General features: G+C 36.4%; 1 protein-coding gene across 1 annotated transcript in view; it reads left to right on the top strand.

The window, feature by feature from the left end:
• CCDC7 (coiled-coil domain containing 7) overlaps nt 1-18034 on the top strand; it is a 219111-nt gene that overhangs the window by 133220 nt on the left and 67857 nt on the right. The window contains exons 7-8 of the mRNA XM_066386556.1: nt 5119-5218; nt 17495-17584. Of these exons, the coding sequence (XP_066242653.1) occupies nt 5119-5218; nt 17495-17584 (190 nt within the window). The remainder of the gene's footprint in view (nt 1-5118; nt 5219-17494; nt 17585-18034) is intronic.

The raw sequence follows: 18034 nt of genomic DNA, 5'->3' as shown, positions 1-18034 counted from the left end.
TGACCATATTTCCCAAAACAATACACAAATTTAATGCAATTCCCATTAAATCCCCATGTCATTTTTAAAAGAAATACAACAAAAAATCAGGTTCATATGGAATATAAACAGCCGAAAATAACCAAAGCAATCCTGAGAATATAGAATGAAGCTAGAGGCTTCAAATTATACTACAGATCCACGATAATCAAAACAGCATTATGTTGGCAGTAAAACACACACACTGAAAATGGATCAGAATCAAGAACCCAGCCTGACCTGTGGTGGTACAGTAGATAAAGTGTCGACCTGGAAATGCTGAGGTTGCCGGTTTGAAACCCCAGGCTTGCCTGGTCAAGGCACATATGAGAGTTGATGCTTCCAGCTCCTCCCCCCTTATCTCTCTCTGTCTCTCTTCTCTCTCTCTCTGTCTCTCCCTCTCCTCTCTAAAATGAATAAATAAAAAATTAAAAAAAATCAAGAGCCCAGAAATAAAAAGCACATCTATATGGACAGATGGTCTTTGATAAAGGAGCCAAAAACACAATAGAAAAAAAAGCCTCTTCAGTAAATGGTGCTGGGAAAATTGAAAAGCCACGTACTGGTGCTAGAAGTGCTGGCCAGAGCAATCAGACAAGACAAAGAAATAAAAGGCATCCATATCGGAAAAGAAGAAGTAAAGGTATCACTTTTTGCTGATGATATGATCCTATACATCGAAAACCCAAAGGACTCCACAAAAAGATTACTAGAAACAATAAACCAATACAGTAAGGTCGCAGGATACAAAATTAACATACAGAAGTCCATAGCATTTCTATATGCCAACAATGAAATATTAGAAAACGAACTCAAAAAAACAATCCCCTTCACGTTTGCAACAAAAAAAAATAAAATACCTAGGAATAAACATAACAAAGAATGTAAAGGACCTATATAAAGAAAACTACAAGGCATTGCTAAGAGAAATAGAAAAAGACACAATGAGATGGAAAAATATTCCTTGTTCTTGGATAGGAAGAATAAATATAATTAAAATGGCCATATTACCCAAAGTAATATATAAATTTAACGCAATTCCCATCAAAATTCCTATGACTTTTTTTAAAGAAATGGAACAAAAAATCATCAGATTTATATGGAACTATAAAAAACCCCGAATAGCCAAAGCAATCCTAAGGAAAAAGAATGAAGCTGGGGGCATTACAATACCTGACTTTAAACTATATTATAGGGCCATAATAATCAAAACTGCATGGTATTGGCAGAAAAATAGACACTCAGACCAATGGAACAGAATAGAAAGCCCAGAAATAAAACCACATATATATGGTCAAATAATCTTTGATAAAGGGGCCAACAACACAAAATGGAGAAAAGAAAGCCTCTTCAACAAATGGTGTTGGGAAAACTGGAAAGCCACATGCAAAAGAATGAAACTCGACTACAGCCTGTCCCCGTGTACTAAAATTAATTCAAAATGGATCAAAGACCTAAATATAAGATCTGAAACAATAAAGTACATAGAAGAAGACATAGGTACTAAACTCATGGATCTGGGTTTTAAAGAACATTTTATGAACTTGACTCCAATGGCAAGAGAAGTGAAGGCAAAGATAAATGAATGGGACTACATCAGACTAAGAAGTTTTTGCTCAGCAAGAGAAACTGATATCAAAATAAACAGACAGCCAACTAAATGGGAACTGATATTTTCAAACGACAGCTCAGATAAGGGCCTAATATCCAAAATTTACAAAGAACTCATAAAACTCAACAACAAACAAACAAACAATCCAATAAAAAGGTGGGAAGAGGACATGAACAGACACTTCTCCCAGGAAGAAATACAAATGGCCAACAGATATATGAAAAGATGCTCAGCTTCATTAGTTATTAGAGAAATGCAAATCAAAACTACAATGAGATACCACCTCACCCCTGTTAGATTAGCTATTATCAACAAGTCGGGTAATAACAAATGTTGGAGAGGCTGTGGAGAAAAAGGAACCCTCATACACTGTTGGTGGGAATGTAAAGTAGTACAACCACTATGGAGGAAAGTATGGTGGTTCCTCAAAAAACTGCAAATAGAACTACCTTATGACCCAGCAATCCCTCTACTGGGTATATACCCCAAAACCTCAGAATCATTGATACGTAAAGACACATGTAGCCCCATGTTCATAGCAGCATTGTTCACAGTGGCCAAGACATGGAAACAACCAAAAAGCCCTTCAATAGAAGACTGGATAAAGAAGATGTGGCACATATACACTATGGAATACTACTCAGCCATAAGAAATGATGACATTAGATCATTTATAGCAAAATGGTGGGATCTTGATAACATTATACGGAGTGAAATAAGTAAATCAGAAAAAAACAAGAACTACATGATTCCATACATTGGTGGAACATAAAAATGAGACTAAGAGACATGGACAAGAGTGTGGTGGTTACCAGGGGTGGGGGGAGGGAGGACGCAGGAGGGAGGGAGGGAGAGATTTAGGGGGAGGGGGAGGGGCACAGAGAAAACTAGATAGAGGGTGACGGAGGACAATCTGACTCTGGGCGAGGGGTATGCAACATAATTTAATGACAAGATAACTTAGACATGTTTTTCTTTGAATATATGTACCCTGAATTATTAATGTCATCCCATTAACATTAATAAAAATTTATAAAAAAAAAAAAAAAAAAAAAAAAAAAGAAAAGCCACGTACAAGAGAATGAAACTTGACTACAGTTTGTCTGCATTCACAAAAATGAATTCAGAGTGATTCAAACACCTAAATATAAGATTTGAAACAATAAATTACATAAAACAGATATTAAACTTGTGGACCTTGGCTACGGAGAACTTTTTATTAATTTGACTCCAGAGGCAAGGAGAGTAAAGGTAAAAATAAATGGATGGGCCTATAGTGGCAGCATTTTTTACAATAGTGAAGATCTGGAAACAGCCCAAGTGTCCATCAGAGGATGAGTGGATTAAAAAGCTTTGGTACATATATACTATGGAATACTACTTAGCCATAAGAAATGATGACATCTGATCATTTACAATAACATGGATGGACCTTGATAATATTATACGGAGTGAAATAAGTAAATCAGAAAAAACTAAGAACTATATGAATCCATACATAGATGGGATATAAAAATGAGACTCAGAGACATGGACAAGAATGTGATGGCAACGGGGGTGTGTGTGAGGGGTATGGGGTGAGGAAGGAGAGAGGGGGTGGGGGGAGGGGAGGGGCACAAAGAAAACCAGATAGAAGGTGACGGAAGACAATTTGACTTTGGGTGAGGGTTATATACAGCATAGTCAAATGTCAAAATAATCTGGAGATGTTTTCTCTCAACATATATACCCTGATTTATCAATGTCACTGCATTAAATTTAATAATAATAAAAAAGCTTTTATTGATGCACAGCAAAAGAAACTAACAACAAAACAAAAAGGCAGCCAAATAAATGGGAGGTGATATTTACAAACAACCGCTCCACTAAGGGATTAATATTCAAAATATATAACTCACAGGTCAACAACAAACAAGCAAACAATCCAATTAAAAATTGGGGAGGATCTGAACAGACATTTCTCCCAAGAAGACATACAAATGGCAAACAGATATGTGAAAACATGCTCATCTTCATTAGCTATTAGAGAAATGCAAATCAAAACAATTTGATACCTCCTCACACCTGTTAGATTGGCAATTATTATGAACAAGACAGGTAATAACAAGTGTTGGAGAGGCTGTGGAGGAAAAGGAACCCTTATTCACTGCTGGTTGGAATGTAAATTAATACAACCATTACAGAAGAAAGTATGGTGGTTCCTCAAAAAATTAAGACTAGAACTACCATATGACCCAGTAATCCCCCAGGTCTCTACCAAAAAACCTCAAAAACATTGGTACGTAAAGCACATGCACCCCAATGTTTACCGCAGCATTATTCACAGTGGACGAGACATGGAAACAACCAAAGTGTCCCTCAACAGAGGATTGGATAAAGAAGATGTGGTACATATATACAATGGAATATTACTCAGCCATAAGAAATGATGACCTATTACCATTTACAACAACATGGATGAATCTTGAGAATGTTATACTGGTAAAATAAGTAAATCAGAAAAAACTAAGAACTATAACATTGGGGAACAATTTTTTTTTCATTTTCGGTTGCATGAGGTTTTAGAACTGTTTCTATATATTTCTGCATCACTGATTCCAAATCTGAAACCTGTTTTTTGGTGCATGCTCTAGTTTTTATGCAATTTTAATTTTTTTGTTACAGTTAATGGCATGCATTGGCTTTTAAATTGGAGTTCAAGGGCAACGACTCTTGGATTGAACATAAACACAAGGCAATTAATGTTTTACAAACATCACTTTTACATAATTGTAGTTGTTTTTAAATGTAAAAAATTATTATCTGAAAAAAAAATATCTGAAAAAATGGCACATGATTGCATATCCCAATATTTTTTCAGCAATATGACCTATCCCACACTCTGAGAACTCCTGGTTCCAGTTTTCAATGGTTTTATTTATTCTAAGGACAAAGAAAATGAACATGGTGATCAAATGTATTTTGATAAGATGCATGAGGAAATGGTTGTAGAATCTGAAAGGTCTTCTTCTGATGCCAAGCAGTCATTAACCCCTCAGCAGTTTAGCCAACCCAAATTGAATGACTTAGTAAGAGATTTGGGCCTATCAAAGAAAGCAACTGAGTTATTAGCCTCCAGGCTTTAAGAAAAGAATGTACTTCACCAGTCAGCTAAAGTATCCCATTTCAGGAAGTGTGAACAAATTTTTGTGTACTTTTTTTTCGACGACAAACACTTTGTTTACTGTCATGATATCAGTAGTCTTCTCAGCCAGCTGGGTGTTACTACTTACAGTCCAACAGAATGGTGACTATTTCTTGATAGCTCTAAAGGAGTCTGAAATGTGTTCTCCTACACAACGGTAATGTTTATGCAGTGGTTCCAATTGGTTATTCAACTCATCTGCGAGAAGATTATAATGACATAAAAATTGTCCTCGACTTTCTGAAGTATGAGGAGCATAACTGGATCATTTGTGTGGATCTTTAAATGGTAACTTTCCTGCTAGGACAACAGAGAGGTTTCACGAAGTATCCTTGCTGTGGGACAGCCAAGTTCTGGAGAAACACTGGACACAGAAAGAGTGGCTGAATCATGAAGCTCTGGAAGTAGGGATGCAAAATATTGTGAATGAACCTGTAGTTCATTGAGACAGGATCATTTCCCCCCCCATTTCACGTCAAACTTGGCTTAATGAAGCAGTTGGTTCAGGCTTTGAGTAGAGAAAGTGAATGCTTTCAACATATTATTTCTGCTTTTCCTGCCTTGTCTTTCAAAAATATAAAAGCATATGTATTTGATGGACCTCAGATTTGAACCCTCATATGTGATGAAGAATTTGCCAGGAAGATGAATAAGGAGGAGAAAGCAGCATGGCAGTCTTTTGTGGTTACAAAGAACTTCCTTGGCAATAAAAAAGCAGAAAACTGAACTTCTGGTTCAAAGGATGCTGTTGGCTTTCCACGACATTGGATGTAACATGAGCATTAAGATTTGCTTCCTGAATAGTCACCTTGGTAAGTTTTCCAAAAATCTTGGAGCTGTTAGTGATGAGCAGACTACTGCTGGAGCATCAAATGAGATTATCCTCAACAAGTACACAAATGCAAGAGCTACAAATGCAAATTTTTGCCTGAATAGAATTTAAATAAGTTTTGTGCAAAGTTTATGATTAAAATAAGTGTTTTAATATGTTCCATTTTGAAATTGTAGACAAATTCTAATGCAATCATATCTTTCAGTGTATCAGTGTATTTACTGCATTATATAAATTATTATATTTTCACAAAGATGATGCCTAAGAAGACATTCTACTTCATTATGTTAAACTAAATGTTGAAAATTTTACCATAAGATAAAACCCTAAAATTTTGAATTGCAAAAAAAACTGTAGCTTACAGGAAAAAACTAATGTCAGATTTAAGATCAGCACATTCAAATTAGGTAAGAACAAGTGTTTTTGTGGATGCAACAAAAATTTTGTTTCCCACCTATTTTACACATAGGTGGGATGAGACTTGTGGACATAGATAAAAGTAAAGTTGTTACCAGGGGGAGGGGGATGTGGTGGAAGGGAATGCAGGGAGTTTTGGGGGGAAGGGTGTAAAGAGGCACAAATATAAGGTGATGGAAAATGATTTGACTTTGGGTGATGGTACACAACATAACAGTTCAAAGGCTATAGAAATGTTTATCTGAAACCTATGTACTTTTTTTTGTGTGTGACAGAGACACAAAGAGAGGGACAGATAGGGACAGACAGAAAGGGAGAGAGATGAGAAGCATTAGTTCTTTGTTGTAGCATCTTAGTTGTTCATCAATTCCTTTCTCATAACTGCCCTGACCCGGGGGCTACAGCAGGTCAGGCTTTGAGTAGAGAAAGTGAATGCTTTCAACATATTATTTCTGCTTTTCCTGCCTTGTCTTTCAAAAATATAAAAGCATGTGCATTCGATGGACCTCAGATTTGAACCCTCATACGTGAAAGTAACCCCTTGTGCAAGCCAGGACCTTGGGCTCAAGCTGGTAAGCCTATGATCAAGCCAGATGAGCCCACACTCAAGCCAGCGAGCTTGGGATTTCAAACCTGGGTACTTAGCATTTCAGTCCAATGCTCCATACACTGCACCACCACCTGGTCAGGCAAAACCTATGTACTCTTATTGATCAATGTCACCCTGTTAATTTTCTAAGTAAAAGAAAGAAAAAGGAAAGTTTATATCTGATAGAAATATAAACATGTTCACACAAAAACTTGTACATGTATGTTTATAGTAACATAGTCAAAAAGTAGCCCAAACATCCAAATACTGATGAATGGATAAAAAAAAGTGTATGTTCATAACTGGAATATTATTTGTAAATAAAATGGCACAAAGTACTGATACATGTTACATCATGAATGAACTTTGAAAAAATGCTAAGTGTATGAAACCAATCTCAAAAGATTATATATAATATTATGTGTATGAAATATCTAGGTATCCAGAATAGGCAAATCTATAGAGACAGAATGTATCAATAGATTAGTGGCTGCCAGCACTGAGACAGTGCTGGGAAGAATGGGGAATGAGTATAGAGCTTCTATTTTATTTTTATTTTTTTTAGGTAACACTAGGATTTTATTTTCAAATTAGAAAGTGAATTAGACTTTATGACATCAATAAATCATACATATGTTCAAAGAAAACAAGTCCAGGTTATCTTGTCGATCAATTATGTTGCATACCCATCACCCAAAGTCAGATTGTCCTCCGTCACCTTCTATCTAGTTTTCTTTGTGCCCCTCCCCCTCCCCCTTTCACCACCCCCCATAACCACCACCCTCTTGTCAATGTCTCTTAGTCTTGTTTTTATGTCCCACCTACATATGGAATAATGCAGTTCTTGTTTTTTTCTGATTTACTTACTTCACTCCGTATAATGTTATCAAGATTCCACCATTTTGTTGTAAAGGATCCGATGTCATCATTTCTTATGGCTGAGTAGTATTCCATAGTGTATATGTGCCACATCTTCTTTATCCAGTCTTCTATTGAAGGGCTTTTTGGTTGTTTCCATGTTTCGGCCACTGTGAACAATGCTGCAATGAACATGGGGCTGCATGTGCCTTTACGTATCAATGTTTCTGAGTTTTGGGGGTATATATCCAGTAGAGGGATTGCTGTGTCATAAGGTAGTTCTATTTTCAGTTTTTTGAGGAAGCACCATACTTTCTTCCATAATGGTTGTACTACTTTACATTCCCACCAACAGTAAATAAGGGTTCCTTTTTCTCCACATCTTCTCCAACATTTGCTATTACCTGTCTTGTTAATAATAGCTAATCTAACAGGTGTGAGGTGGTATCTCATTGTAGTTTTTATTTGCATTTCTCTAATAGCTAATGAAGATGAGCATCTTTTCATATATATGTTGGCCATTTGTATTTCTTCCTGGGAGAAGTGTCTATTCATGTCCTCTTCCCATTTTTTTATTGGATTGTTTGTTTGTTGTTGAGTTTTATGAGTTCTTTGTATAATTTGGAAATTAAGCCCTTATCTGAGCTGTTGTTTAAAAATATCATTTCCCATTTAGTTGGCTGTCTGTTTATTTTGTTGTCAGTTTCTCTTGCTGAGCAAAAACTTCTTTTTTGTGTGTGTGTATTTTTCTGAAGCTGGAAACGGGGAGAGACAGTCAGACAGACTCCCGCATGCGCCCGAACGGGATCCACCCGGCATGCCCACCAGGGGCGACGCTCTGCCCACCAGGGGGCGATGCTCTGCCCCTCCGGGGCGTCGCTCTGCCGTGACCAGAGCCACTCTAGCGCCTGGGGCAGAGGCCAAGGAGCCATCCCCAGCGCTCGGGCCATCTTTGCTCCAATGGAGCCTCGGCTGCGGAAGGGGAAGAGAGAGACAGAGAGGAAGGAGGGGGGGTGGAGAAGCAAATGGGCGCTTCTCCTATGTGCCCTGACCGGGAATCGAACCCGGGTCCCCCGCACGCCAGGCCGACGCTCTACCGCTGAGCCAACCGGCCAGGGCCGAGCAAAAACTTCTTAGTCTAATGTAGTCCCATTCATTTATTTTTGCCTTCATTTCCCTTGCCTTTGGAGTCAAATTCAAAAAATGCTCTTTAAAACCAAGGTCCATGAGTTTAGAACCTATGTCTTCTTCTATGTACTTTATTGTTTCAGGTCTTATATTTAGGTCTTTGATCCATTTTGAATTAATTTTTGTACAAGGAGAAAAACTATAGTCAAGTTTCATACTTTTGCATGTGGCTTTCCAGTTTTCCCAGCACCATTTGTTGAAGAGGCTTTCTTTTCTCCATTGTGTGTTGTTGACCCCTTTATCAAAAGTTATTTGACCATATATATGTGGTTTTATTTCTGGACTTTCTATTCTGTTCCATTGGTCCGAGAGTCTATTTTTCTGCCAATACCATGCTGTTTTGATTGTCGTGGCTCTATAATATAGTTTGAAGTCAGGTATTGTAATGCCCCCAGCTTCATTCATTTTCTTTAGGATTGCTTTGGCTATTCAGGTTTTTTTATAGTTCCATATAAATCTGATGATTTTTGGTTCCATTTCTTTAAAAAATGTCATTGGAATTTTGATGGGAATTGCATTAAATTTGTATATTGCTTTGGGTAATATGGCCATCTTGATTATATTTATTGTTCCTATCCAAGAACAAGGAATACTTTTCCATCTCATTGTATCTTTTTTGATTTCCCTTAACAATGCTTTGTAGTTTAAATTATATAGGTTTTACATTCTTTGTTATGTTTATTCCCAGGTACTTTATTTTTTTTGTTGCAATTGTGAAGGGGATTATTTTTTTAAATTCGTTCTCAAAAGTTTCATTGTTGGCATATAGAAAGGCTATGGACTTTTGTATGTTAATTTTGTATCCTGCGACCTTACTGTATTGGCTTATTGTTTCTAGTAGTCTTTTTGTAGATTCTTTGGGGTTTTCGATGTATAGGATCATATCATCTGCAAAAAGTGATACCTTTTTCTTTTTTGATATGGATGCCTTTTATTTCTTTGTCTTGTCTGATTTCTCTGGCTAGAACCTCTAGCACCACATTAGATATCATAAGAGTGGAGAGAGTGGACAACCCTGTCTTGTTCCTGATTTAAGGGGGAAAGCCTTCAGTTTAGTGCCATTTAATATGATGTTAGCTGATGGTTTATCATATGTGGCCTTTATCTTGTTGAGATATTTTCCCTCTATACCCATTTTGCTGAGTATCTTAAACATAAAGTTGTGTTGTATTTTATTGAATGCCTCTTCTGCATCTATTGATAAGATCATGTGGTTTTTGTTCTTTGTTTTGTTGATATGGTGTATTACATTAACCGTTTTACGTATGTTGAACCATCCTTGAGATTCTGGGATGAATCCCACTTGATCATGATGTATTATTTTTTTAATATGTTGTTGTATTCGATTTGCTAGTATTTTGTTTAGTATTTTAGCATCTGTATTTATTAGAGATATTGGCCTATAGTTTTCTTTTTTGTGCTGTCCTTGCCCGGTTTTGGTATGAGGGTTATGTTGGCCTCATAAAATGTGTTTAGAAGTATTGCTTCTTCTTCAATTTTTTGGAAGACGTTGAGTAGAATAGGAACCAAGTCTTCTTTGAATGTTTGATAGAATTCACTAGTATAACCAACTGAGCCTGGACTGTTATTTTTGGGGAGGTTTTTAATAGTTTTTTCTATTTCTTTCCTACTAATTGGTCTGTTTAGGCTTTCTGCTTCTTCTTGACTCAGTCTAGGAAGGTTGTATTGTTCTAGGAATTTATCCATTTCTTCTGGATTGTTGAATTTAGTGGCATAAACTTTTTCATAGTATTCTACAATAATTCTTTGTATATCTATGATATCCGTGGTGATTTCTCCTCTTTCATTTTGGATTTTGTTTATATGTTAATCTTTGTCCTCTCCCATTTTTGTTTTTGTTGTCACAGATTAATCTTGTTTTTATTGTGATCTTGATGGAGGTTTTACTTGTAATTTTGTTTTGTTTTTTTCTTTGTATGTGCTCAGATAACCCCCTTTAGTATTTCCTGAAGTGGCGGTTTTGTGGTGATAAATTTCCTTATCTTTTCTATATCTGTAAATATTTTTAATTTCTTCTTTGTATTTGAAGGATAACTTCATTGGATATAGTATTCTTGGCTGGAAGTTCTTCTCTTTTGGAAGTTTAAATATTGGAGTCCTGTCTCTACTGCCTTGTAGAGTTTCTGTTGGGAAATTTGATGATAGCCTAATGGACCTTCCTTCATATGTTGTATTCTTCTTTTTCCTGGCTGCCTTGAGTATTTTTTTTTGTCATTGAATTGTGATAATTTCATTATGATATGCCTTAGAGTAGGTTTGTTTTGGTTAAGATAACTCAGTGTTCTGTTTGCTTCTTGATTTTGAGGCTCTAATTCTTTCCACAGGCTTGGAAATTTCTTGTTTATTATTTGTTGATTATGTTCTCCATTCCATTTTTTCTCTCCTTCTGATATACCCATTATTCTTATGTTGCTCTTTCTTATCGAGTCAGACAATATCTGGAGGACTTTCTTACTTTTTTTTAAATTTGGAGTCTCTCTCCTCTTCTTTCTGTAGTGTCTTTAGTTGCCTGCCTTCTATGTCACTAATTCTCTCCTCTGTCTGGCCTGTTTTATTATCTAAGCTTGTTACCCTGCTTTTCAGTTCATGAATTGAGTTTTTCATTTCTGTTTTATTTTCATTGTTTCAATTTCCTTGGTGATGTATTTTTTTTTTCACTGAATTTTTTGGTTCTCTAAATTGCCTTTCTATGCTTTCTTGTATTTCTATGAGTATTTTTAGGACTTCAGTTTTAAATTCTCTATCATTTAACTCCAAGGTTTCCAAGCAATTGAAAATTTTTTTCTATGGATTTTTTTTATCATCTATCTGAGCTACATCTCTGTCTTTTGTATCTATGATATTTCATTTTTTTTCCTTAATGGCATTTGAGAGTGGTATTGTTAATAACACTAAGAAGAGATGATTAAGAAAAAGATTGAAAATATATAGTGAAAAAATGAAAATTTTATTGTGTTAAGTGGAACATAAACTTTATAGAATGGAGAGCCTGAGTTGGGGGGGGATGACAAAGAGATAAGAAATGAAGTAAAACACACCAAATGCCACAAAGAAAAAATTGAATCCAGAATAAAATAATTTGTTTGTAAATGACAATTGAATGAGAGAGAATTTAAGGGAGAATAGAAGAAAAAAGAAAAAAAAATTGAAAAAATTGTAGTGAAAAATGAAAATTGTTTTGTTAAGTGGAACAAAAACTACATACAATGGAGAGCCAGAGTTCAGGGGAAATGACAAAGAGATAAAAAACAAAATAAAATACACATAAAATGCCACAAAGAAAAAATTTGAATCCAGAATAATATAATTTGTTTTTGGATAACAATTGAATGAGAGAAAAAGTGAAAGAGAAAAGAAGAAAAAAGAAAAAGAAGAAAAAAGGAGTTAAGGTTTTTGGAATGTAACCCTTATAAAAAAAATAAATTAGAAGAATGGAAAATGTAAATCCTATGAGTAATGAAGTTCAAAATTAAAAGGAAAGAATGAGCCCGACCAGGCAGTGGTGCAGTGGATAGAGCGTCGGATTGGGATGCAGAGGACCCAGATTCAAGACCCCGAGGTCATCAGCTTGAGAGCGGGCTCATCTGGTTTGAGCAAAGCTCACCAGCTTGGACCCAAGGTCGCTGGCTCGAGCAAGGGGTTACTCGGTCTGCTGTAGCCCCATGGTCAAGGTACATATGAGAAAGCAATCAATGAACAACTAAGGTGTTGCAATGAAAAACTAATGATTGATGCTTCTCTTCTCCCTCTGTTCCTGTCTGTCTGTTCTGATCTATCCCTCGCTCTTTCTGTCTCTGTAAAAAAAAAAAAAAAAGGAAAGAATGAGACAGAAAGAGGATAAAATGACCAAAGTGGAAAAATAGATGAAAAATACAAGAAAAAAAAATGGAAAAAAGTTATAAAAAATGTGATTTTTTTCCTGGTTTTGAGAGGTTATCTTCTTTTTTCTTTTTCTTTTTTTTGCCTGGTGATGCTGTATTACAGATTTAGGTCTTGTGGCACTCTTGAGTAGAGATTTGCAGTTGCTGTGTCGCTTTGGCGATGACATAAGCTAGGCCTTAGTTTCATTGGTAAGCAGGGCTTGTTAGGGTTTACAGGCTTTGACAATGGGAGAGTCAGTTTTCCTGGTGCCTCTCCCCACATCTCTCCTTCCTGCTCCAGCAGCCTGGGGATCCAGCTTTGAAATTGCCCCAGACACTGCTTGCAGAGCAAGAGGCTCTAAGAGCTGCCAAGTTTCCTCTCCAGTCCCGCTCAAAGCACAGTTCTGGGTAAGGCTTTGCCAGCCAAGGCTGTCAGTGTAAGGAGGCAGGGCTCGGAGCCAATTGCTTTTCAGGTGCCTTTCTAAGAGCCTTCGGGCATGTCTAGTATGTTTTAGTGCTCCGCAGGTCTACTCTCCACAGGATTTTTTCCCCTTGTTCACTGTTTGGAATCCCGCAGCCCAGCCCGCACAGCATCCACAGTGTTCTCTGAGGTCTGCTCCACAGGAATGTGCTTTGTAACCTGTATCAGCTGACAGGAAGTTGCCCCAGCCATTGCCTGTAGAGCAAGAGGCCCTAAGACCTGCCAAGTTCCTCCTCTGGGTCCGCTCAAAGCACAGTTCTGGATAAGGCTTTGTCAACCAGAGCCACCAATGTAAGCAGGCAGAGCAGGGATCTGATTGCTTGTCAAGGTCCTTTCTAAGGGACCCTGGGTATGTCTAGTTTGCCTCAGCATCCTGTTGGTCTAATCTACACAGGCTTCTCCCTTGTGCAGTCTCCCTAGCCTGCAGCAAGCTGCTTGCATGCCCCATGCCTAGCACCCATCACTTCTGCAGTGCTCTCTGAGATCTGCTCCTCGGGAGTTTGCTTTGTAACCTGTATCAGCTGGCAGAGATGCCCTGCCCGGACAGGTCCAGGCCTAGGGAACCTAGCCCTTGCGTACTTTCCGTGCTGTTGGTTGGGGAGCCTGGATCACACAAAAATGCTGGGTACAGCCCATGCAGAAGTCCACTGTGACAGTCTCTGGCCTAGCCTCTCTGTCTGTGAATGCACGCTCCCATGCCAGAGGCGCCAGTTGGAGCCACTTGCACCCTGCCTTTGATCATAGACTGGGAGTGAACAAAGTCCAAAGATGCTTTGGTGCTGGCCTCCACAGGCAACCTGTTCAGCAACTTCTGCTAGAGTCTGCCACTCGCGCTAGCTCTGGTTCTGCTATCTCAGGCTGAGATGCCGGCATGCTTTCTCCTTGGCTAGATCATCAGCCCTAGCCCTAGCCAGCTTCTTTCCTCTCTCCCAGCCCTCCTTTCCTCTCAGTTCCAAGTGAAAGCAGCCCTTCCTCAGATCAGTGAGGGAAGCAGAATACTTTGTTTTCTGTCTTATTTCCTTCAGAGTGGATTGTATATTCAGCCACCTTTTTCCCAATCATACCTTTGTTTGGTGTATGTGTATTTCAGATGCTCCTGAGATTGTTTTTCTGTCTCTAGTTGTTGAATTTGTTGAAATTTCAGGAAGAGATATCGGGAGCACCCCTCACGGCACCTTTTTTCTGACGTCACTCTCCCATAAAAATAATCAGGGATGCATTTCTTTGTGAAAATGTTTTCAAATTTTGGGGATAGATATTCATATGTGGATATAAAACTGAAAGCAGATAATAAGTAAACAACCCTCCCCCCCCAAACTCAGTCACAGACAACAAACAGTATCAAAGGGAAGGTTAGTTATTACAGGGAAGGTTGTTTATTACAGGGAAGAGAGTGATGGGAGGCTAGTAAAGGGTAAATGGGGTTGGATATATGGCAATAGGAGATGACTTGACTTTGGGTGATAGGCCCATAGTCAATAGACAGATCATGTATTGTAGAAACATACATTTGAAACCTATATAATCTTATTAACAAATGTTACCACAATAAAGTTAATAGAAAAAGAAAAAAATAGAGATGAATCTTGTTAAATAAAAAAAATAGAGAAAAAATAATTGGTATTTAAAAGAAGTGAGATGCTTTTTGCTGATGATATGATCCTATACATCGAAAACCCGAAGGACTCCACAAAAAGATTATTAGAAACAATAAACCAATACAGTAAGGTCGCAGGATACAAAATTAACATACAGAAGTCCATAGCCTTTCTCTATGCCAACAATGAAATATTAGAAAACGAACTCAAAAAAATAATCCCCTTCACGATTGCAACAAAAAAAATAAAATACCTAGGAATAAACATAACAAAGAATGTAAAGGACCTATATAATGAAAATTACAAAGCATTGTTAAGGGAAATCGAAAAAGATACAATGAGATGGAAAAATATTCCTTGTTCTTGGATAGGAAGAATAAATATAATCAAAATGGCCATATTACCCAAAGCAATATACAAATTTAATGCAATTCCCATCAAAATCCCTATGAGATTTTTTAAAGAAATGGAACAAAAAATCATCAGATTTATATGGAACTATAAAAAACCCCGAATAGCCAAAACAATCCTAAGGAAAAAGAATGAAGCTGGGGGCATTACAATACCTGACTTTAAACTATATTATAGGGCCACAATAATCAAAACAGCATGGTATTGGCAGAGAAATAGACACTCAGACCAATGGAACAGAATAGAAAGCCCAGAAATAAAACCACATATATATGGTCAAATAATCTTTGATAAAGGGGCCAACAACACACAATGGAGAAAAGAAAGCCTCTTCAACAAATGGTGCTGGGAAAACTGGAAAGCCACATGCAAAAGAATGAAACTCGACTACAGCCTGTCCCCGTGTACTAAAATTAATTCAAAATGGATCAAAGACCTAAATATAAGACCTGAAACAATAAAGTACATAGAAGAAGACATAGGTACTAAACTCATGGACCTGGGTTTTAAAGAACATTTTATGAACTTGACTCCAATGGCAAGAGAAGTGAAGGCAAAGATAAATGAATGGGACTACATCAGAATAAAAAGTTTTTGCTCAGCAAGAGAAACTGATATAAAAATAAACAGACAGCCAACTAAATGGGAAATGATATTTTCAAACAACAGCTCAGATAAGGGCCTAATTTCCAAAATTTACAAAGAACTCATAAAACTCAACAACAAACAAACAAACAATCCAATAAAAAAATGGGAAGAAGACATGAATAGACACTTCTCCCAGGAAGAGATACAAATGGCCAACAGAAAAGATGCTCAGCTTCATTAGTTATTAGGGAAATGCAAATCAAAACTACAATGAGATACCACCTCACCCCTGTTAGATTAGCTATTATCAACAAGACGGGTAATAGCAAATGTTGGAGAGGCTGTGGAGAAAAAGGAACCCTCATTCACTGTTGGTGGGACTGTAAAGTAGTACAACCATTATGGAGGAAAGTATGGTGGTTCCTCAAAAAACTGCAAATAGAACTACCTTATGACCCAGCAATCCCTCTACTGGGTATATACCCCAAAACCTCAGAAACATTGATACGTGAAGACACATGTAGCCCCATGTTCATTGCAGCACTGTTCACAGTGGCCAAGACATGGAAACAACCAAAAAGCCCTTCAATAGAAGACTGGATAAAGAAGATGTGGCACATATACACTATGGAATACTACTCAGCCATAAGAAATGATGACATCAGATCATTTACAGCAAAATGGTGGGATCTTGATAACATTATAAGGAGTGAAATAAGTAAATCAGAAAAAAACAAGAAATACATGATTCCATACATTGGTGGAACATAAAAATGAGACTAAGAGACATGGACAGGTGTGTGGTGGTTACCAGGGGTGGGGGGAGGGAGGACAGGGGGAGAGTTAGGGGGAGGGGGAGGGGCACAGAGAACTAGATAGAGGGTGGCGAAGGACGATCTGACTTTGGGCGAGGGGTATGCAACATAATTTAATGACAAGGTAACCTAGACATGTTTTCTTTGAATATATGTACCCTGATTTATTAATGTCATCCCATTACCATTAATAAAAATTTATTTAAAAAAAAAATAAAAGAAGTGAGATGTTTACCAATATAAAAAAATCTCAGAAATTGTGTTAAGTTAAAAAAATAAGAACAATATATATACAGTAATGTCATATGAATAAAGTATAACAGACATCCAACTACCTAACAAAAATTATAGAATCTAATAGGTACATGCAGTATTATATAAATTTATGAAACAAGTTCTGGGAAGGTATACAACAATCTAATATCTCTCGGGGAGAGCATTGAATTTTTGGGATGGTAGTCAAAATGTACTCTAATCTTGTTATTTTTTAAAAATTTACAAAGAAAACATATAAGTATGTCACATAAATAAAATTATAATACATTATAGATATTTTAATTTTTTTCAGAACTAAGAATGATCACAGTTTGTTAGAAAATGTAAGTATAGCAATCTCAGTTTGAAATTAGACTTTGCCCTTGTTAGTAGATTCTAAAAATTGTCAGAATACATAATTTTAAATAAAGATCCAATGCCTGCTCAATTTATTCAAGAGTTTTCTATGCATATGTGAGTTGGAAACTTTGTCTTTTCTTTTGATTTTAGTAGGCTTTATTATCCTACAGAAATACTTCTTATGAAATATTGAATTTAGTCTTCTAAACTTTAATTTAGTGTCACTTCTAGTTCCTTTGCTTCTTTCTAACTCAATTACAACTTCACTTTAAAGATTAGTACCATTGGCTCATTATTTTCATGAGTCAATGAGGACTTTCCTACTTTAATAATGAAGTACCCAAATGAGTTTTCTATATTGAGATGTTTGTTTACAATATTACTAAAATTAGAATATTTGTTTTTAGAAATACAAACAGATCCTAACTGATCTCCAAGTGTTGTCAGAAGAGAAATTGGTGCTGCAAAATGAACTACAAAGATTGAGGAATTCAGAGGTTAGTTAAATTTTAGTGTCTGAAAATGTCATATGGTACCTAAAAAGCACTATGTATTAGGATAAGAATCAAATATGTATTTAAATGTTTTATTATACAATTTCAATATTAATAATTGCTAACACCTATTTTTTAAAAACATATACTAATACTGTACTTAAATTATGATACTAGCTATGAAAAACCAAAAGGAAGCTATGAAAAAGACTAAATTCTAAACAGTTTGAAAGATATTTCTAGGCCAAATGAACTTTATTAAAATATTAGGGATTTCAAATATACTTTAAATGCATTTTATTGTATTCTTTGAACTTATATAATATGTGTTCCAGTTCACTGTATCAAGTAAAGTGAATAGAAATATCTAGGATAAAAATTTTAAAAATGTTTTCTTTTTTGTCATTTTTATAAGGTTTATAAATTTCAAATTGTAGAGAACAAAATCAGGTG

This window comes from Saccopteryx leptura, chromosome 5, assembly GCF_036850995.1.
Source record: "Saccopteryx leptura isolate mSacLep1 chromosome 5, mSacLep1_pri_phased_curated, whole genome shotgun sequence".
NCBI classification, from domain to species: domain Eukaryota; kingdom Metazoa; phylum Chordata; class Mammalia; order Chiroptera; family Emballonuridae; genus Saccopteryx; species Saccopteryx leptura.
Note: the sequence above shows the minus strand (reverse complement) of the source record. Positions and strands in the feature narration are given on the sequence as shown.